At 40.1% G+C, this 22,069-nt stretch overlaps 1 protein-coding gene across 1 annotated transcript; it reads right to left on the bottom strand.

The window, feature by feature from the left end:
• Positions 1-291: 291 nt before the first annotated feature.
• Positions 292-20,508, bottom strand: LOC107388634 (unconventional myosin-Va). Its single transcript, XM_015964236.3, has 40 exons — positions 20,260-20,508; positions 19,907-20,017; positions 19,386-19,557; positions 17,994-18,138; positions 17,719-17,875; positions 17,493-17,636; positions 17,246-17,327; positions 17,022-17,129; positions 16,834-16,940; positions 16,488-16,753; positions 16,337-16,418; positions 16,118-16,258; positions 15,857-15,982; positions 15,502-15,585; positions 15,105-15,230; positions 14,871-14,968; positions 14,702-14,788; positions 13,785-13,893; positions 13,493-13,704; positions 13,266-13,422; positions 12,321-12,560; positions 9,582-9,830; positions 9,268-9,361; positions 9,042-9,184; positions 8,512-8,625; positions 5,607-5,735; positions 5,442-5,498; positions 5,124-5,351; positions 4,926-4,993; positions 4,406-4,480; positions 4,125-4,323; positions 3,949-4,042; positions 3,730-3,873; positions 3,495-3,649; positions 3,325-3,414; positions 3,102-3,252; positions 2,740-3,019; positions 1,351-1,525; positions 1,181-1,261; positions 292-1,100 (listed from the first exon to the last, which is right to left on the bottom strand). The coding sequence occupies exons 1-40, from the start codon at positions 20,284-20,286 to the stop codon at positions 948-950; spliced, it is 5,460 nt and encodes a 1,819-aa protein (XP_015819722.1). The 5' UTR covers positions 20,287-20,508; the 3' UTR covers positions 292-947.
• Between the last annotated feature and the right edge of the window lie 1,561 nt (positions 20,509-22,069).

Genomic DNA, 22,069 nt, shown 5'->3' with positions numbered 1-22,069 from the left:
GTGCTTGATTAATCAATGATCCGAACTACAAAAGAAACCGGATATAAACAATCTACTTTTTTCCCCGAAAATCACACACACACACACACACACACACACACACACAAAAAAACATGTGTAACACAATTCACACGGAAAACAGATAAACAGTGAATTACTTTAAATGTGCACAGAAATGTTCTCGTTAATCTTTGCTTTCTACATACTTAAAATTCATTAGCTATAGTTAAATAAAAGTTAGTTCAAAAATGGCCAAAATAAATCAATTCTCAAAAATCGAGATCAAGTTCGCTTATGAGTAGATAAACATTTATTTCTCAATATTATATTAGACAATGAAAATACAAAATAATTCTATCTTATTAGAGAACTAGTCTTTTACTCTGACCCACAACAACATGACTACTTAAATGCAAATCTATCTTTATTTTGTTTCCTTCTGCTTGTTCTGGAACAAATACCTTAACTAGAGCAGTTAAACATTTTTATGGAATGAATACAAAAGTGCAAGATTCTTAGAATTTACATAAATGGCACTGACATTTTAATATTGCACATATTTGCCCATTTTATGAGTTTTAGACATGAAAACACCTCGATTATCTGCTGACATTGACATATTTAACATATCAATATGTGAAATGTCACAATCCGGACCCTCACCTACGTTAAGGCACTGTCTGCATAACAATGTTCAAAACTGACAGCAATAACTGTTCAAGAGATGACCTCTGAGAGACCATAAACAATTTTCTCTTTGGTGTAACATTTGTAAATATAATAAGGGAGAAAAAAAACAGATTCATAAAATAACCTAGTTGAGTTTCGTGGCACTAATTCATCATTGACATATTCTTGCAGATACAAACTTGGTTGAAATAAAACTTTGTCTTTGGTCTTTCTGGTAAACAGCAGACATCTCAAAGTGCAGTCTTCAAAAGTTTGACCTAGATGCGTGTAAGGAATCCCAGATTAAGGCTAGCGGGGATCTGAAGGGTCTCCAGAGCGACGGAGGAAGGCGTGAATGGGAACACAACCGAGAAGATTTTCTTGGCGTCCATTGTTAAGGTGGAAGACGTGTTCTTGTCTTTTAACAGACTCTAATAAATTAAAGAAAACAAAGGATAAATCATGTGGCTACATGCATGTCTGAAGAAACAAACCTCAAAATTAAATTTACTTTAATAGTTGCGATGAAGGTGGTGGAGACCCGCTCTTCAAACTCAATCACCGGCGTGTACAAGGTCAAGATTTTAATAATCTGTTGGGAAAAAAAACAAGCAATGATCAAACCAGTTAAATATTACCAAATAAATGGATGAACATGTGGCGTAGTTACTGATGCTGGACCTGTGCTGTGGTGAGGGCAGTGCACATGCTGCAGATGGCTTGGGCGTCTGCATCAGTCTTTTTCTTGATCTGTAGAAGCTGAGCAGCCTCAATCAGAGGCTCCAAAGTCTCCTTTGCACCACAATTACTCAGCTCCCGCTCCGTCAGCCATTCCTCCAGCTGCCAAACATTGTACCTAAAAACACAGATTCAAATAAAGCCCAGGTTATTTACAAATTTGTGAGTTCTACATGACTAAAATAATTAAAATAGTTCTTTACATATTTTCTCCAACCTGAATGACTTCAAAATATTACAGATGTTAATGTATTTGGAAACTTTTTAACAGAATAAGAACAAAAATAGTTTTGATTTAGTGTCGAACTGCAATAAAACACAACACTGACATTATTTACTCTGGATACATCTTTTCTCACAGAATATATAAATAAAACGTTAGTAGCAATAAAAAATATCTAACTGTCATTGAAATTCAGATACAAAACTTTAAAATGTTTATTCAGTATTTTTCTCCAGTGTGCTTTTGTTGAAGGTAGCATAAATGTTCTGTTATTACAGCTGTTTTTTGGTGCTCCATCTAAACAGAAGAATTTGTTTAAAGAATATTTTTAGAGAGATCAAATCTGCCATTTTTAATTGGGTAAACAAGTTTATTCATTTCTAAAAACCTGGAGTAAGTCTGTTATATTTAATGCATTTTATACTGATCAGCATTTATGTTACAAAACTATTTATGTTTAGGAAATTTGTAAAATATAATTATGTCTAAAAATGTTCAGGGCAGTTTTAGTATCACTAAAAGTAGGTTTATGAAATTATAATATATATATATATATATATACACATATATATACATATATATATATATATATACACATATATACATATACATATATATATATACACATATATACACATATATATATATACACACATATATATATATATATATATATATATATATATATATATATATATATATATATAATGTAAACACATGAAATAGTTTCACATTAAATGTTGAAACAAGAGTCTAGATCACGTTTATTTAATCAGTGGCTATTTTGTGTCGACTGGAGAAACCTTAAGTGGAAAACTGGTGCTTGAGAGTGAAGCTAATGTAATCTTACAGCGAGAAACAGTAGAGATCTTTGTGAGAATATAACTTTCAGATATTTGGTTATATAATTATTACGTGTGGACATTTCTGTGTCCATGATCTCCCACCGACCTCGCTCATCAACAGAACAGAGATCTGATACCGGTCATTCTGACTACCTGATAGTAAAAGCAAACATTTACACACATCAACCCTATGGATGTGCATCATACACATATAAAAACACTAATATAATGGAATAAAGAGCATTACTGTGTTGCTTGCAGCACCTGATCTGTAGGCCTTTACTCCACGAGCACATGTCCTTCCGCAGCAGCAGGTGGTTCAAAGTGACAGCACAGATGATGTAATACTGCTGCTTGACCACCTGTTTGATGAGGTCCGAGTCCATCCCGTGTTGACTCATGGTGGTGTGAAAGAAGGTCAGGCGCTGCAGGAGGACCTCCACAGTCACGGCCTCCTCGTGGAAACTGGAGCTCCTCTTCCTCAGGCCTGTGGGTTTGGACCCTAGAACTCCTTGTATCGTCTCGTGCTCCAGCATGCCTGCCACTACACAGAGGATATCAAATGAGCTCAGACATATTGCAAATTTTGTTTTCAATTCATGTTAGAAGAGATGATGTCATCTCACCAATGATGGGCAGGATGATGTTCTCCATGCATTTGATGAGCTGACGGTAAATCTGGATGGCCAAATCTCCCAAAACCTGATGGTACTCTGACAGCTCAAAGTTAACCAGGCACTGCTCATTCTGCTTAGCTGTATTTTGTGTCACAAAGACCTGCATCGCAGAGATTCAAAGTCTATTAAACAACATATAGTGCTGTAAACATAAGAGCAGAGTCAACATCACCTCTAATCCACTGTACTGCTTCAGACAGTGCATCAACCTGCATGTGTTAGCCAGCCAGAATGAAACCACCTCCAAATCGTTTCCTTTCCTCTGTAGAAAAGGTTTAGAGATCAGAACATAACAAGCACACGGGTCCTTTTATATAGCAAGACCAAAGCTAAAACCTGCACCTTTATGACCCCTTTGATGCTGCTGATGGTGGAGTTCAGGAGAGAGATGACTCTCTTGTCGTCATTCACATTGTCTACATAACGGAGGCACATGAAGAGGATGTAGGCAGGAAGCCCTGGGGTAAAGTTGACTGCTGCACCACGAGGCTTCAGATCTGAGAAGAGAAAGAAACTGAGTGGGTAAAAAAAAGTCTAACTACTTTAATTGTTGTGTGTTATTTATAAACAAACTGACCTATGATCAGATTCTTGAACAAGCGGGTTGTGTCTCCTTCCTTGAACTCCAACATACCCTGGAACTCCTTCTCCTTACGGGGAATGTTCACCGGCCTGATGGGAGTGCTCATCACAGAGGAAGTATTCATCTGCTGAGAACTCGCTAAAAATAACAGGATTAATGATGCGTCTTCATCAAAAACACGACGACTCTAGAAATGTAGTTTCACTGAATTACCTTCATATTCTTCCACCTTCTTCATGTACAATTTAAGCTGTTTTTTTAATTTGCGTACGATTTTGTCCTGATGTTCCTGTTGCTCCATTCGTTCCTGAAATTATTCAAGAAAAAAAGTTATTTATACACATTTTTTGAAAAGACCTGGATATAAAACCCCAGTAGACCAGACCCACCAGGTTCTCAGAGGTGAGACGTGTGATCTCGTGCTTCAGGGCTGCATCGACCCGGGCGTCCTCGGGCAGAAGGAGGCTTTGATCCAACAGCTTCTGCTGCTGCTCCTTCTCAGCCCTCAGTTTGTTCATCTCCTCCACAAGCTTCCCGTTTGATTCATTGTGAAGACGCTCCTGCTCCTGCATCTGACACTCCAGAAGTCTGCAGGACGAAAGCTAAAGGTTCAGGTCCCCATAACATGAATATGTTTAAACACATTAAATACAGAACACTACACCAATACCTGTTTGTCTCTTTCAAACCCTCATAAGCCAACCACAGCTCTCCATCTTCATTCAGTGTATGAATGTTAGAGGACCTAGAGCAAACAGAACATGAACACAAACACACTAGTCTCTGATGAAAAAGTTAAAAATGTCTGAAACTGGAGCGTCAAACTGATGAGCAGCTAAAACATTTTTAAAAGCCGTCTTTAAAATCAGAGCATTGTGTCATTGTGAGAAAATGTCACCATGTAAACATCTACTTGTTTCAGTTTATACATTTAGTTGGGAGTTTAAAAAGCTACTGACAAGTTTGAGGCTTTCACATGCTTTTTCTGTCTCTCAAAAATGAAGACCAATTGTTTTAACTATTTGGTTATAATGTCATACCCATAGACACTGAAGTAAAATATCAAATTCTAAATAGAAACATTTAAGTACAGAAAGTTGCATAATTTAAACAATAATCAAGATCGTCTCGCAAGAATGCAATTTAAAAAACACTAGCAAGTGGAATAAAATTAAAACCAAGTTTCCCACCTTTCATGATCCTGCAATGAAGGAATTTCATTCAGTTCCAACTTCACACCTTCTCTAAATACAGAATCCTAGACATAAAATACAAAATTATATCAACATCTCTGTAATTGTCTAATTTATCAGAAGATTTTAGCACAAACAGTAATTTCTTTCAGAAAAATTAAAAACTAAAGCAGATGTGATTGTTTTTTTTCTTACCCTGTGTTTTAGAGCTTCTTGACGGACCATGTGTGAGCGGAGGAGCAGCACCTCCTCTTTTCTCATCTCCAGCTCCTCATTGGAGGAATTGAGCTGCTCTAGTAAAAGGTTGTAGGGCGCTGAACCAGGAGCAGGAGGTGCTAACTCCCTGGTCTCACTGGTGAGGGACTTTCGAAGCTCATTTAGATCCTGTTTCAGTTTCTTGTTCTCAGACTCAAGTTCGTGTCGCTGCATTAAGAAATGGTTTCATTTTTGACATTTTTAGCATGTTGACACAGATAAGTTATCTCTAATGGTAAACAGCTGTTTAAGTCTCACCTTTATCTTTTCTAAGTCCAGTTCTGTTGTGCCAACAGTTTTTTGCTCCTCCACCTCCTGTTTAAAACAGACAATGACCCAATTTTTAGTTTTAAAAACTAAAAACAGATTCATAACATTTAATGTTTTTACAGCAAAAAAAACCCAGGTGTTTGTAATTTTTGCCTTTTCCTGTTGAGCTTCTTCTCTTTTATCCAGCTGCTGCCAAAGTGATCGATTTTCCTCCTCTAGTTCCTTTACCCTTCTCTGAAGCTTGAGGAGGATTGGCAGGTCCACTTTAGACATGCTTTCATCCTGAAAAAACACAGAAAACATCAGTTAATACAATTCTGTTTTAGTATCTGTTTGGAGGAAAGAACAATGTTTTTGGTCTCCATTTGAGACAAGAAATTATTTCTGTAGCCTATAATGTATTGTTTGTAATGGGAGGTAATCCATGCTTATAAGATTAGATAATGCATTCATAGGTGTTGTAGTAACCACTGAGTTTTAATTCTACTCTTATATGTGGACATTGATAGCCTATCTTGCTGCTCTGAGAAGACAGTATTCTAATTGCAATGGTGCAACTCTGAGAAAATAAGTTAAACACTAGCTAGTTATTAGACTTTAAGCTAGAGCTTTAACATGATTATTGAGTTAGAAACTTGACCATTTTCATATTTGACACAACTCTGTCACCCTCTATTGGCCAGATACTGCACTTAACAGTTTTGTGAAGCAGGTGAGTGTCCTGGGGGCGTTTTTTACCTGTTTTACAGCTGTTAGCTGGTATGCTAGCAGTTAGCAGCAGTTAGCTTTTTCAGTTTGCAAATCCTCAATAGAAAAAAAGATGTTTGCTGTTTTGTTACCATCATGGCAGAGCCTGGAAGTAAGAGAGTAATGTCTTTGGAGGCAAATCAAAGAGCTAAAACCAGAGTGAAGATCAGCACAGCCTACACTAGTTTGAGGGAGCTAAAGGAGGCTACAAAATCAAGGGCTGATAGTGACCTGGCTTTGTTGCTACTGGAATTGTAAGTAATAATGTTTATTGTCCAACAGTGTGGATCGTTTTACTTTGTGGTTTATTTTAGTATTAGTTGTCTCGTGTTAGTGTTTGCTCATTGTTAGCACTAGCTACAGCAGGTTGCAGCAAGGTTGTGAACAGCTGTAATTCCCCTTTCAACCTGTAGGGCAGAGGAGCAGGAAACCGCTCAGTGTTACTTTAAAGCTGCTATAGCAAATCTACTGAACAAGCTAGATTTTAAACGCAAACATAGTCACGTTACACCCCCTCCCCTCAGGCATCTTCCCTAAGACACTTCTTCCAGAACCAGACACCCACATTACCAGAGGAAACTAGTGCTAAACACCAGTACCCATTTTCTAGATCTAGATGTCTTTTTTAACGTGACAAACAGACGGCATCCTTCTTTTTGGGACTCTGGTAGTTTGTCCTAAAGTGGTAGCAGCCGGCTGTTTCTCATTTTCTGATGTGAGCTGATAACCTTTCACACCAGTGGTGTTCTGTTGCAAAAACGCTTGTGTGTGACGAATGGAAAACCCTGGGAATGGAGGAAGTGCAGTGGTTCGGCGAGACCGGCCAACTAGATGGTCCGACGCTTTCGGTCTAAAACGTGTTATTGGCGGAGGTTTTTAGACAAATGCAAGAGAATAATTTCATGAATTATTTTTTCATATTTTTAATCTCCACAATATATTTATAGCTATACCATTTTCTTTTTGAAAAAAAATGTTTTAAGCTAATTTGTTTTCCCAATTTGCTTTAGGTACTTTAACGCACAGACATCCTAAAGCTACAAACAAAATACTAGAAACAGAATTAGAAAAAGTTTAAATTAGTATAACTTGTTTGAAAGGAAGGCCAAGAGAAAAATGTAAACCAAACAATGCAAAACACAGCAGCTGGTTAGAATGAGAAGTCAGATATTTGAAACAATCTTTATCAATATTCTAGTCTAACGTGAGTTAGTTAACAGAGTAAAAATGGTTCAGTTAAGGTCCAGGGCCCTCATTTATCAACCGGTCCTATATTCCTTCCTATGAATTAAATTTAGTATGTTCATATGAACGAACGTCCAAAATCCTGATTTATTAAACAGGAAATGGACACTCATGTTCCTTAACAATTGACTTAATACCACCTGTGCTTACCCAGGTGATCATGTTCATTTATAGTCATTTACATAAAGAAACACCCAAATTTAACCATATTTGGTCTTGCCCCGACCTCAGCTCATGAGGGGAATCCCTGCTTTCTTCCCAAATAACTGTCTACAGCTAGATTGAGGCTCTGGCTGCCGAAATAGAAGAGCATGTAACAAGTTTCAGAAGTTGTAAATGAGGTCGGGACAGAGGTTGTTCCCGGCAGAAACAAAGAAAACATTTCAACATAAAATTGAATTTGATTAATTGTAGAGTAACGAGATATCATTTACATTGTTGTGTAAACTACTGTACGCATGCACATTCTACTTGAAGTTAGTTTTGTTGTTTGGAAATGTTGGTAGTTTGGGGGGGGGGGGGGGGGGCGGTTTGGTGCAGTTTGTTGCTCCACATTGGGCCCCAAACCACGGCATTGCTCCAGAAGGTTCTCTTAAAGGGAGATCAGTGCGCTCAGGGAAGACGTGATCCCTCCAGAGTGCTTACTCTACCAAATCCTCCAATAACACAAGATCAGCCATGCTACAATGTCAAATTCCCATCAAACACAGGTGTCTTTTATAAGTTCCAACTCCAGTTATGCGATAAAGTGGTTTCTCCAGACATAATTACTTATTGGGTAAAAATATTTTCTAGATGAGGAACACACATGGATGACTGAAGACTTAGTATTGCGGTTCCCCCGTTCTACCACTAGATGCTGCTCGTACGCATGGTTAGAGCTGTTCTTATATTTAGGAACATTTCTATGCATATGTACAAATTGGTAAATACCACGCAATGCATATAATTGTTCAAACACACGAAATACGCACAGATCTGTTCATAAGTAAGGTTGATAAATGAGGGCCCTGATGTTCATGTTTACTCCCCATCAGTAGGAGCTGCCACCTATTTCACACATTACCTCTGTTTGAATGGAACTGTCCTCTCCTTCAGCAGAGATTAAACTCTGAGAAAACTCAGAATAGTTACTGCTGTAGTTGGAGTCTGTCCGTTTGTGACTAGATTTGTTTGAATCCTTGTTCAAAATGAGAAAAAAAAATGTATTTAGTTCATCGTTAAATCAGAGTCAGTAACACGTAAGACACACACACACACACACACACACACACACACACACACACACACACACACACACACACACACACACACACACACACACACACACACACACACACACACACACACACACACACACACACACACACACACACACACACACACACACACACACACACACACACACACACACACACACACACACACAAATTAGATTCATAAAAAGAAATAACTGCTCCAGATAACAAAACTACCTAAAGTATTAATCTCCTAGTAAAGATTTTTCTTACAGTGACTGATTTGTCCTTAAATACATCAAATAACCTTGGGTTACCAACTAGTGATTAAGACAAGAAATAAACTCAAATTTCTCACAATATTGAGACTCATCTCTTCTTTCAGGTCTTTGAGTCGTTCCTCTAGTTGCAGGTGTTCACTCAGCAGGCTTTGGTAGCGAGAACGCTCCTCAGTCAGCTCCTTCTCCAGCTGTCCGCTGCTCTCAGAGCTGGATTTAATATCTGAATCAAAACAACATTATTTTACTTATAGCCAGGGATTATTTGGGTTCTGTGATGGTTTTAAGGACATTTTTTTTAAATACCTGCTAACTGCTGAGCTTGTTCAGAGACTTTTAGGTTCAGTTCATCAACGTTGCTGCTAAGGAAGTTGTTCTTTATATTAAGCTCCTCTATCACCTGGTAAAAGGATTTATAGATATGCCTTTAGAAATGAGTCATAATGTTAATACATTTTGGTGTAAAGAGAACAAAATTATTTAAAAGTACATAAAAAGTGTCAATTGAGCTTAAAAAGACACTGAATGTCACCGATGTTATTTTACTTCATTTCAGGAAATAAATCTGAAGTAGAAGAGTCAGATTTGTGTACTCCTGGAGCGCCTTAGAGCAGACCTACCCATTGTGTTTGCTCCTTGTCAATCTGTATCTGCTCCTCCAGGTCCTCCTTCTCTCTGCGGGTGTTTTCCAGCTCATGCTGAAGGAAGGAGAGCCGTTCCAGCAGAGAGGGAACCGTCTCTGCTTTGGTTCTGGCCTCCTGCTCCGATCTGCGTAGGTTTTCTATCTCTCTGCTCTGTCTGTCTGTCTCAGTGGTGTGGGTCCTCTCCTGGACACTCAGCCTCTCACTGAGCTCTTGGTTGTCTTTACTCTGCAGCGAAAGACAAACACATGATTTGCATGTGATTAGACGACTCCCAGTGACCTAATGTTATTCCAGTTTAAACATGTCTAATGATTCCAGAGTAAAACTGTGACTCTAGAGCAGTGGTTCTCAATCCTGGTCCTGGAGGGCCAGTGGAGCATGCTTTAGTTTTAACTCTGTTTCAACACACCTAAGTTCAATCAGCAGGGGTCTCATTTATCAAACATTGCATAGAATCCTTACTAACACCGTACTTGAGCTCAGCAAAAAAAAGAGAGGGTGCTCGCTGCAGAACTACAAAGGCGGAGCTGCACCATAAGGTGGAGCTGCACCAGAGTCAGCCCCGCCCATTCACGCAAACTCAGCCTAGCCCACTGACTTCCGTTTTTGTTTTCAACTTTATCGCAAACTGACCTGACCCACATGAATTACGGCTGTTACTAGTTTACAGTCGTTAATGCTATGTTCTATGCTCCAATTAAACAAGATAAATATAACTTGCTACATGACAAAGTCTGAATATATCCCGAAATAAAAAAAGTTTCTCTTAGCGAATATCTGCCCACAGCCGCTCTAATAAAACTCCTATACAACAGCATGTACCACCACCATGTGGGTTCTGTTAGTCCAGTGGCAAGATCGTTTGAGTTAAGTTTTGCTTTCCCCTCAGCTGATGCTGGTTCGATTCTCGGTGGGGTCGGCAACAATCTATTTAGCCAGCTGAAACATTGAATTTGTTCATATTTTAGTTGTAATGTTCATTTTCAGCAAAATATTTATGTCTCTACAAGTTCTTTGAATTTGGTCGTTCCTAAACAGCATTTTAGTTGAAACTCTGCTCACAGATGGACTCACACTGGCTAAATAAACGAATGAATAAATAAAAAAAACACATTAGTCATTATATGTTAAACGGCATACCAATAAATTGTTGTAAACATAGTACTGGCAAGTGTAGCTAGAAATGAGGAAAAGAGATTATAGGATATTTCCACTGCTGGGAGGCGAACCCGCGCAAAACTGCATGTCAACCTGACACCATCACCACTACACCACCATATCTGATAAAAACTAGGTGGCGTTACATTTTATTATGCTATTTAGTGTGTCTTTGGAGATGGGATGTATGGTTTATTGGCGGTGTCTCAGTAGAAGTCATTTCAGAAATAATTTGTCAGAAAATTCACAGAATATCCAGATTTGAGAACCAAAACCAGACCCGCTTCGGGGGAGGAGACCAAATTGAAGCTGAGATGGGAAGAAAATGCATGAATGAGGCCAAAAATGGCTTTGGCGTGTTTCTTATGAGGAAATGACAATATAACATGATTAAAAGTTCCAAAAGTTAGATTTTTAATTATATGGAACCTTTACAAAAACTGTTCAATTCACTTCTCAACTCCGTCCTCAATCTTGCATTTTTTAGCCATAACACCCTCTTTGGTTCCAGAATGCTATAAAGCCTGACAACTGGAAGGAATTGGACTGACTCTGATAGAATGGGCGGGGCTGATTCTGGAATGGGCGGGTCTGACTCTGGTGCAGCTCCACCTTCTGGTGCAGCTCCGCCTTTGTGGTTCTGCAGCGAGCACCACTTGAAAAAAAATGCACTCACGCCAAGTAGGTTTGTGATCTATCAAACATGGAGTACGCACAGCTGCACGCAATCTCCACTTCATAAATCGGAGACTAACGAGAATGTTTTTCAGCTGCATTTTAGTCACATCCCGCCCTCACCACGCCCACTTACTGCCATAAATAGTCAATGCAAAGTGCCTTGTGGATCTCATGCATATACATAAGCCGGCTGTTGCAGCGCTCCGCCAATGACATGGCGACCGTAGATCAAGGCAGATCAAGGAAGCGCAATTTCACAGAAGCAGAAATTGAGGTACCTGTGGGTGAGGTGGAGAAATGAAAGGAAGTGCTTTTGCAAAACAAATAAGAGAAAATCCACGGAGTGGCACAGCGTTGCTGAAGCCATCAATGTTGTGAGTTCTTCAGAGAGATCTGTGGCGGATATAAAAAAAAAATGGTCCAATCGAGATTCAATACCCAGACTCCCAGGTGAAAGTCACATGCGCTAACCAGTCACCCAAACAGAGATCTCCCTTGTCCAAGTAGGCAGGGCACATGATCAATCGGGTCACAGTGACAGAACACACACTGTCACAGACGCATGACATTCTGTCTCAATCTGCCCCCCTGCTGATATTCTGCATTCCGTATTCTGCGCTTCAGGCTGTGTGTGTGTGTGTGTGGGGGGGGGGGGGGGTCTTGTTCTGTGTGAAAACGAAGCAGTACAAGTAAGCAAGCTTGATGAATGAGGCCCCAGGTAATTAACAGGTTTCTGCAGAGCTAGATGAGGTGCTGCACAGGTGATTCAACCACTGAATAAAGTGTGTTGGAGTAGAGAAACAACTAAAACATGCTGGATACTGGCCCTCCAGGACCAGGATTAAAAACCAATCCTCTACACACTCCCATAATTCTCACCTGCTTGTTTATCTTGAGCTGCAGCTGCATGATCTTGTTCTCCATGCCTACATTGAGTTTCTTGAAGTGCTCCACTGAGCGTGCCTCCACTTTCAGCTTCTTCAGTTCTCTCCTGGCCCTCATGCGGCGCACACAACTCTGCAGCAGAACGATGTCCGATAGCGCACGTTTGTAGCGATGCTTGGCCAGCCAGCGTCTCCCCCACTTCTGAATGATCACTGCTTTGTGCTCGTACAGCAACTGGGAAAACAGACGGGCATTAAATCAGAGCAGAAAGTGACATGACCATTAACTGATGAAACTCTTTGGTGCAAAACATACTTTATGACAAAAAACACAATGATTTAGACACATCTCAATGTGACATGGGACTGTTGTCCAGATGGAGGAGGCTGCTACTGCAGAGGGAGCAGTTGCCATGTGAGAGAGCGCTTGTGTGAAAGCAGCTAGATTTTCAATGGCATTTGTGATATCCTTAAGAGTTTCTGGATGTAGATTTTCCCCAAAACAACAGAGCTATCTTTGCCACATAAAAAGGGTTGCCTGTAAGTAGTCTTAACATTATGTCCAATTTACATAAACCAGGAAGTAAAAAAACAACAAAGCTACTAGAAGGACATCTAGAAACAGAGATAAACGCCAAACTCTGGGTTGCCAGATCAGGTTTCATTATTTCAGTAAAGTCACCATCGTATCCAGCAGCTTCTGAGTGTTCAACAAGTCAGAAACCATTCAAGAATTTGTTTATTGTGTCAAATGTGCATTTGTTGCATCTTATTTTGGATCATTTAGTAGTTAATAATGTTCTCCAGCAAACACCTAAAAACAAACTCTAAATAAACACCCAAATTTAAGTTTTGCTGATATTATCAAAAGTTGAATTAAATCAATAAAATCATACAGCAAGAGATTCAAATGTCAATTCTTAACTTTTTTATTCTTTACCTTATAGTACTGCTTTCTAGCCATGTGAGTCCTCCAGGAACACTGGATAGTGATAGCAGCAGAGCGCTGCTGCAGGAAACTTCTCCTCCTCGCCCACATCCGAACATTACGCTGAATAACAACAGCTGCTCTGGTCTGACGCACAAACATGGCGTACCTGAAACAAATTAAAATATCATTAATTATTTTATTTATACTGCTTCTCAACATTTATTCTTTACACACACCTGCGTGCTTGATGACCCCGAACATGTTTCTGGATGATGATGGCACATTCTCTCTTCCTTAGATACTTTCTGCGGGCGAGCCAGCAGCGGATCGTCTTCTGGATGCGAACACAAGCTGAACGTAATTTGTCAGAGCGGAGCTTCTCTAAGTAAGCCACCTGACCAGCCCTGAAGAAGATCTTGTTTTTGCCAAACTGGTACTTCTCTTGATTCTAAAAACAAATTTAAAATGTAAGATCAAGTTCAGGATTTCAGGAAACATCCACTTTACTCTGCTGTATTTCATACACACCTTTATAAGTTTCTCTAGGAGATTTCTGCAGGTTTGTTTCCTGTCAGGAAGCATTTCTTTGTGTCTTATGAGGACACGGTAACGATTGAAGAACTCCTGATAGGTCCATCTGCAAGATTCATACAATATTAATTAGGGGTAAAACGGTACGCTAAAATCGTATTCGGTTCAGTGTTTTGAAGAGCTCAGTTCGATTAATTTTCAGTATATTATTATATTTATTCATTTAATACCTGAAGTGACTCCTATAGTGAGCAGAACCAGGTGTCATTACAGGCTGCTGATCTAACATGATGTCTTTAATTATTTCACAAGGTTATTTGTGCAGCTATGCGCGTCATGCTCATACAGGCAAGTGTTGCGTTTGACTGTTTTTATTTCTGCAGCGAGCCTTAAAAACTCACCTCACACCACCCAGAGTTCCTTCTTTAAACCTCGTATTAAATAACGAGCTTCCTCCGCGCCGTATTTATCATCGTAGGATGAAAACTTTACATCATTTGCCACAAGGGGAAATGTTTAGCAGATGTGTTTGTTTACATTTTTGCCGCAGCAGGGTCTCTACAGGCATAGACGTCTATGGGCTCCACAGTAGCAGCGACAGCCAGCTGGTTTGATCCGCTCTGAAAGGCGTTGATCAGAATTTGCAGATGACATTTTTTAAACGGAGATCGGGCGCGTGAAGCCATCATGCGTCACTCAATATAGCATCTGTGCGGAAATTCATCTAGGAACTTTTATCCGCTGCACTTAAATCACGCGAATAAAAATGAATTTAACGGAAAAAATAAACCGAAAATGTATGCAAGTGGGCCGAACCGAAATGATTCAACACTAACATACTATTCAATACTAACAGTAAATGAAGAAAAAGACAATGATGCTTTAAACTTTGGGTGATGTCGCATAAATCATACCTAGATGGGAAGCCTGCAGCTGAGATCCGAATCGTTTCCAGGACACCACAAGCACGAAGCTGCTGCACAGCCCTCACAGGGTCCAAGCTTTATAGAACACAACATATAAATGAATATAAAGAAACTTAATTTGTGGTAATATGAAACAAAACAACGGATGAATCCTCACGTGAACGGGGCTTTAAGGTCATTTGGTTTGATGCAACGTACGTAGTGAGGTGTTGTAGCATTAAGTGTATCCATCAGTAACTGAAGTGACTGTCGAAACTGAATAAAAAGTTAATTGAACATAAGGGTTAATAAATATCTATGTCTTCTAACCCTTGATACTGACTCACAGAGTCAAACTTTTAAAATATCCTTTTCTAAACCTTTTTTCATAATGACATGTGTTTCCTCTCACCTGCATACCAACAGTCTTCTTGGTTTCCCTTAGAGTCTGCCCAACTTTTCCAATGATGCTGGATAACCTGCTGGTAGAAGCTGTTGCTTTGTCTTCCTCCTCACACAGCTTTAGCAGCAAATTAAACTGAAAAAGATCCATTTTAAAGTTTAAAACAATAAAACTGAGCTGTCCCTGAACTGCAGGTGGCAGTGTTTCTAGTGTGAAACAGAAATGCCAGTACTTCCTCCAATAGTTGTGCCTGAACAATTCAAGGGTGTGTGCCCACAAACTTACAACACCAAAATTAACCAAGAGCCTTTTCCTTTAGCTTTTTGGTCGTCAAAGAGGAAAATAACTCAGACATCCACAAAGAATGTCTGACTGAAAACTGAAATGAAACAGCACATGGTTTCACCTTGCTCTTTTTCAGCACATTGATCTGTTCCTCGTTAACTGTGTCCTTGTTTTTCTCCAAGAAGCCCACACACTGGTACTCCACCTGTGCACGAGAATGAGACGTTTTAAAGTTCTGAATCCCTACAGGTACAAATACGAGTCAATATGAGAGCAGAAGTTTGAGTCCAAACATTAGCAGCCAATGAGGTGAGAGAAACCTTCTCCAACCACTAGCCTAACCTTTTCCAACTGGAAAATAAACGTGAAGAAACACGGAAAGGTAAACACAACATGTAAAGGCCCTTTATTATGAGCTACACAAACCAGTGGGATGAAATCACCACTTCACCATGAGTCACAAAATGAATTATCACCTTGTCAGCAAAGTGGAGGATGATGAAGGCCCTGTTTGATAACCTGGGTTTATCAAAGTGAGCGTTCTGCTTCAGCAGGGTGTTGTACAGTTTCTGAGCCCATGTGTCGTCTGACCCTTTGGGCATCTATGGAAACAGGAAGAGCTGACACATCAGTTAGTCATTACAGCATTACTCACAACCTCCACACACAGCGCCGTGAAGAGTCCAGGGAATTGAGGAAAGACTTGCAGCGGGACAGAAATAGAATTGGCATTTTACTTTGCACTCCTCATCCAGAAGGTCCAGGATGCCCATTCTGGCCTCGATGAGGTTGATGCAAGGCTGGTTGTCATAAAAGTCAATCAGTGTCCAAGGGATCTCCTCTTTCATGTACTCCTCCTGCTCCAACTTGAACACATGCTGCACAAAGACAAATAAACAAAAATTCCTGAAACATTTAATTTTTTTTTAAACAAGCCAAGAAGAAAAGATTGATACCAGATTGAACTGCTGCTGGAGTTTCTCGTTGGCATAGTTGATACAAAACTGTTCAAAGCTGTTGATGTCAAATGTTTCAAACCTGGGAAGCCAAATACATGCTTTAATGTCAACACACATCATTCAGCTCATCTGTTTTAGGAATACATACCCATAAATGTCAAGAACACCAATAAAGGAGTGTTGCTTCTCTGATGACTTTAAGGCGCTGTTAATGCTGCTCACAATCCAGCTGAAGAGTTTGGCATAAATGTGTTTGGCTAAAGCGTCCCGGCCGTGGATCGCATTTATTTTGGAAACAGACTTAACGAAGGTTTCTGAGGCTGTTTTGAGCTTCCTGTGACATAACCAATGTGCCATTTCTCCACAAGGCACCCCCACGAGCTCACAGAAAACGACCAGGTGGGCATCGTCTGGCTGGAAATAAACTCATGTTAAAGATAACGAGTAGACAAAAAAAGACAATGACATTTGGTGAAAGAGTAACCCGTGGTTACCAGAACGCTGCATCTATCTGCAGACTCCTCCTTCACATCCACATTGCTCAGATGGAGAACTGCTGACAGAATCTGATAAATGTCCATTTGGTTACTTTCATCAACTCCTACAACGTGAACAACAAAAACACAAAAACATTTCAATCAACTGTATTGATTAATCTAAAAATAGATCTTTGTATAAATACCTAATATTGTGAATGCCCTCCTGGTGCTGCACAAGTCTTTGGCATCATTAACTCCATCTATGACTAGACTCTCACCCTGGTTGGTGCAGCAGAAGTCATCTGCACAACCTTTCAACAACCAAACGTGATATAGTACTTTATAGAACTATATAGATATAAAACCTTTCAGATTAATGCTTCACAAAATCTGGTAAGATAAAACGTGTTTTACAAAAGGCACAGACCTAACTTGAAGGCTTTGAACTCTGGTAGATGAGAGGAGGCACACAATTGATAAAATATATGGTAGTTTCTTTCTCCATGGGCCTAAAATAAATGCAAATAGATGTTGAATGGTAACCAAGAAAGGTGCTGCCAATGCATTCAGCAGGATTAAGCTAGCTAAAAGAGAACCAATCATTACTTTCCAAAATAAAAACTTGTTTTATTATATAAACTTAATCCAGTTGAGAACATATGGGTGTAATTTACCTGAAACACAACTCTGGACTTTTCCAGTAAGTAAGTTCTCATGTTGGCACCAATGATACAGAGCTTCTTGTCAAATCCAATCTCTATGTACTTCCCAAAGCGACTGCTGTTGTCATTCCTCGTTGTCTTGGCATTCCCAAAGGCCTAAATTAAATAAAGATGTGTGTGGTTACCAAGATTTCCCCATTTTCAAACCGTTACATTTCGCTGCGGCGGTAAATGTTACCTCCATGATGGGATTGGATGCGAGAACTCGATCCTCTACATTGGCTTCCCCAGAGGAGCTGCTGACTGTGGCAAAGTAACGCATCGCGTACTTAGCTGACACCGTTTTCCCAGCTCCAGACTCACCACTTACTATGATAGATTGATTTTTTTCATCTCTGCATGTGAATATGAGAACACAGCAGATGTCGATTTGAGTGTCTTGGTTTTATAAGAGACAGTCACGAGCATATTGTTGCTTTGATGGATTTTATGGTTTAGAAGGTTGATGAAAACCTGGCCATCTGCATGTACGCCTCCTCAGCTACTGCGAATATGTGGGGGTCCATATCCCCCATGTTCTGCCCACTGTATGCATTGATGATGTCAGCTTCGTAGATGGGCAGGCTCTCGTAAGGATTGATGGCAACCAGGACAATTCCTAAAGACGGCAAAGAAAATCCCAAATTAGGATCTATGTTTATGTTTATTTATTTAGCAGACGCTTTTTTCCAAAGCGACTTACAATTTATAACCTATAGGGCACGTTGTGATCTGTGGGGGGAAACCGGAGTACCCGGAGGAAACCCACGCATGCATGGGGAGAACACGCAACTCCACGCAGAAAGGCCGCAGCCGAGTTTCGAACCTGCAACCTTCGTGCTGCGACGCAACAGTGCTAACAACTGCGCCACCACGCAGATCTACTGTTATCCATCATGTTCTTAAATTATTCATCATACTCTTTAAAGTGGTATTTCGATGCACTTTATTGCTCCCAATTAATTTAAGCCCCACAGAAATATTCCAAATATTAGTTAGGATTTTATTATAATAACGTTTTTGCTGAAGAAAATATATTTTGTTCCAAAATATAGTTTCCGTTCTTCAAAAATCAGTTTACACCATGTGTCGATGGTTTACACACTATCTGACTGCTACTAAAATAGTGGAGTCCCAAGGTTAAAGAACAACAAAATACTTTATTTACCACTAAGATTGTGTGATATAACTAAGTGAAAACCTCCATGATTTTATCCTATACTCAATCATTTATAGAGCAAAACACAGCCTGCAGTAATCACCACTGCACAATGATGTTTGTGAAGAATAGATAGAACCAGGTTCTAAATGATGAGCAACATTGGCAAATAGGTTAATGTGTGTATGTAATCTAACAAATCTGTGTTATCTTTTTAATATAGCCTTCACAATAATGGAGATCGTATTTGCTGCTTCTGTGTCTGTGTGACAAAGAAAGGTGGAGACAGAAGGGTGCAGAGAGCTGAGGAGAACAGGACAGCTGCAGGCTTCCAGATGCCAACACATACATAACACAAATGATGCTAATATTATCATTGAGCTATAAGCAACTTCTATTCAGATATGAGATTTTTGTTATTATTGTACATTTCTATTTCCCACACATCTACAAAAGATCACAACAAATCAAACAGAAGAATACAAACTGGAGTAGAATCAGAAAATGTGAAACAACCAAAAACATATGATTAAAACCTGATTTCTCCCATTATTAGCCATGTTGGTGGTGTGTTCCTTTAAATGCAGCCTGCATGGCAATAATCAACTTAATGTTACTGTAGATTATGTCAGCACATGCAGTGATCTAGACTCCAAAGTCTGCAGTGACAGTGATAGTGTGAGTCAAAGGAAATGAAGCTCATTTACCACAGTAGGTGTAAATCAGCCTGGAGTCAGTAAAGCGGACTTTAAGGTTGTGCAGCACTGCTGGCTCATGAAGGTAGCTGAGCGCTGTGAGGTCATTTTCCCCCACCAGGATGTCAGGGTTTCTGAGAGGGGGTAGGTTCTTGGTCTGTGGGTCAATTTTATGTTGCACTTTCTAGGAAAATGGGGAAAAGGCCTTTAATTATAGAGCAATTTTAAAAGAGAATCCCAAAACCTGTAAGGGCAACACACAAAAATGTAGAAAAAAAATAGAAGTTTAACACAAGTATGGGAGCATCAGTGTGTTTCAAGTTGAAGCTGATCCTGTCTTGCTCACTCAAGATAATACTTCCACCTTATTTCCATAGCTGGTGTGCATGCCCAAACCTGATACCATACCTCCAGGTAGCAGATGTTCTGAGACGTCCCTTTCAACCACACACACTCCCAGATTTCTGGGTTTTGCATGGAATGTGTGTATTATGAGATGTCCTTTATCACATGAGCTAATGAGTCTGTCTCACCGTGCCATCTTCCAGCTGTAGAGACAGTGTCAGGTCACCTGGAGTGTAATCTTTGAGAAGCTCTGCTGATTTCCACACTTCTGCTGCATCTGGGAGCCACACACGGGCATTCTGGGCAAAAGGAGACTGCTTTAGAGCTGCTCGAGTGGAAAAAGTGTATCAGAGTCAAAGTAACGGGCAGCATGGGTAGTTTTAATTATGATTACGAGGACTAAAAAGTTTTTTTAATGAAAAAAATGTACTTTGGAAAGACATGAGTGAAATTTTCGAGCTGAAAGTTAACGGACTGGGTTAAGCTAGGTAGGAAAGATAAACGTTGACAGCCTTCAGTCTTGTTTTCAAACGCTGCTTACCTTGGAGTAAAGTTCAGAGGCTGCCATGTCTTTAATTTGCTCAGCGAGCCGTCGGAGATGTTACCTACCCACGGGCAGCGGGGCTAAACATTGTGAAGGCTCCCAGGGGAGAAAACTGTTCACCTCTCACTCAGGTCTCTCCTACTGAACTCGCCACGCTCTGAGCGACCGGTCTTCAGCTTCAACGGCTGTCAGTCAACTGCGCATGCGCACACGTGTTTCTACTGAGCACCAATCATGCCCCCCAGCGGAACAAAAAATAAACAAATTTTTTTTTTACCTGTGTAGACAGCCAACAATGCAAAAAATAACAATATACAACACAACAAAAATTTGGAATGATGTCTTTAAAACTTACAGGATCCTCACAATCCCAAATTTCAAAGGTCAATATGGCTGCACCATTATCATGTTGGATTTGGAATTTATTAGTATATGTGTATTACTTTGCCATTAGTCTTTCACATAGATATTGTCCTGATAAAAAAATGAAATAAAATATATAAATTAAATGTTTTCAGGTTGATGAGACAACATGTCTCCAATCATTTTGGCTTTGTAGGGCTTTAGAATTTGTTTTTGACACAGAAAAAATATTCTAAAATCAAGTAAAATGGGTTTTTCCAAGCTGCTGCAGTCAACCTAGCTTTTCAATAGACCTCAATTATAGCTTTTTTGTTTGTTTGTTCCTTATCTGGGTTGCAGGAGTAGTATCTCAAGTAGGGCATCCCACACAGCCCTCTCCCAGGCCACCTCCACCAGCTCCTCTGGCAGGACCCCAAGGCGTTCCCAGGCCAGATTGGAGATGGACTTGCTTCAACATGTCCTGGGTCGACCCAAGGGCCTCCTGTCAGCAGGACACGCCCGAAACACCACCTCAGGAAGGTGCTCAGGTGGCATCCTGACAAGATGCCCAAACCACCTCAGCAGGCTCCTCTCGATGCGGAGGAGCAGCAGCTCTACTCAGTCCCTCCTGAATGTCCAAGCTCTTCATCCTATATCTAAGGCTGAGCCCAGCCACCCTCCAGAGGAAACTCATTTTGGCCACTTGTATCCGTGATCTTGTTCTTTTAGTCATTGCCCAAAGCTCATGACCATAGGCAAGGCTGAGGATGTAGATCGAGAACTTTGTCTTCTGGCTCAGCTCCTTCTTCACCACAACAGACCGGTTCCCAATTCGCCTAGTGATCTCCCGCTCCCTTCCCCCCTCTGTCGTGAACAAGACCCCAAGATACTTAAACATGAGGCAGGACCTCTCTCCCGATCCGGAGTTGGCAAGCCACCCTTTTCCATTTGAGAACCATGGTCTCAGATTGGAATGAGAATAAGCACCTCCCATAGATGTTTTGTTTAATAAGAACCTTTTAGAATGTGTTGTTTAGACACTTGGAGGTTAAGTTTAACCACTTTAAAAACAGATTCTTGTATTGTTTTAATACATAAACCTCATTAATTCAGTGTGAATTTTTATTTTCCTGTAACTGTACACATTTGTGAATGTCTATAAGGGCATCCAAAATAAGACGCCTTTTATGGTTTTTGTAGTGTATGCATTAGGCCAGTGGCTCCCAACATGGAATCCACGATCCCCCAAGGGGCTCCACAAACTGTTGCAGGGGATCCCCACAATTTTGTGTGTGCCGAGTTAGTGAGGTTACCAAGATTATAGTTGTAAAAATTACCTTTATAAAGTCCAGATAACACACCCAATAGTACTTTCAAAACTCCATGTAAGAGGCATAACTCTGTATGAAGGTTTTTTTAATTAGTCACTATTGTGTACATGCCTGAAGGAGTTAGGGTTGGGGGC

This window comes from Nothobranchius furzeri, chromosome 4 (assembly GCF_043380555.1).
Source record: "Nothobranchius furzeri strain GRZ-AD chromosome 4, NfurGRZ-RIMD1, whole genome shotgun sequence".
NCBI classification, from domain to species: Eukaryota; Metazoa; Chordata; class Actinopteri; order Cyprinodontiformes; family Nothobranchiidae; genus Nothobranchius; species Nothobranchius furzeri.
Note: the sequence above shows the minus strand (reverse complement) of the source record. Positions and strands in the feature narration are given on the sequence as shown.

Excerpts from the sequence above, each read along its gene's own strand:
- LOC107388634 (XM_015964236.3), bottom strand. The coding sequence starts at position 20,286 with ATGGCAGCCTCTGAACTTTACTCCAAG. Across the intron at positions 1,526-2,739 it reads AGTAAAGGCCTACAGATCAG|GTACAATGTTTGGCAGCTGG; the intron begins GTGCTGCAAGCA and ends CTGTGTTTTTAG. Across the intron at positions 1,101-1,180 it reads CCTTCATCGCAACTATTAAA|AGTCTGTTAAAAGACAAGAA; the intron begins GTAAATTTAATT and ends TTAATTTATTAG.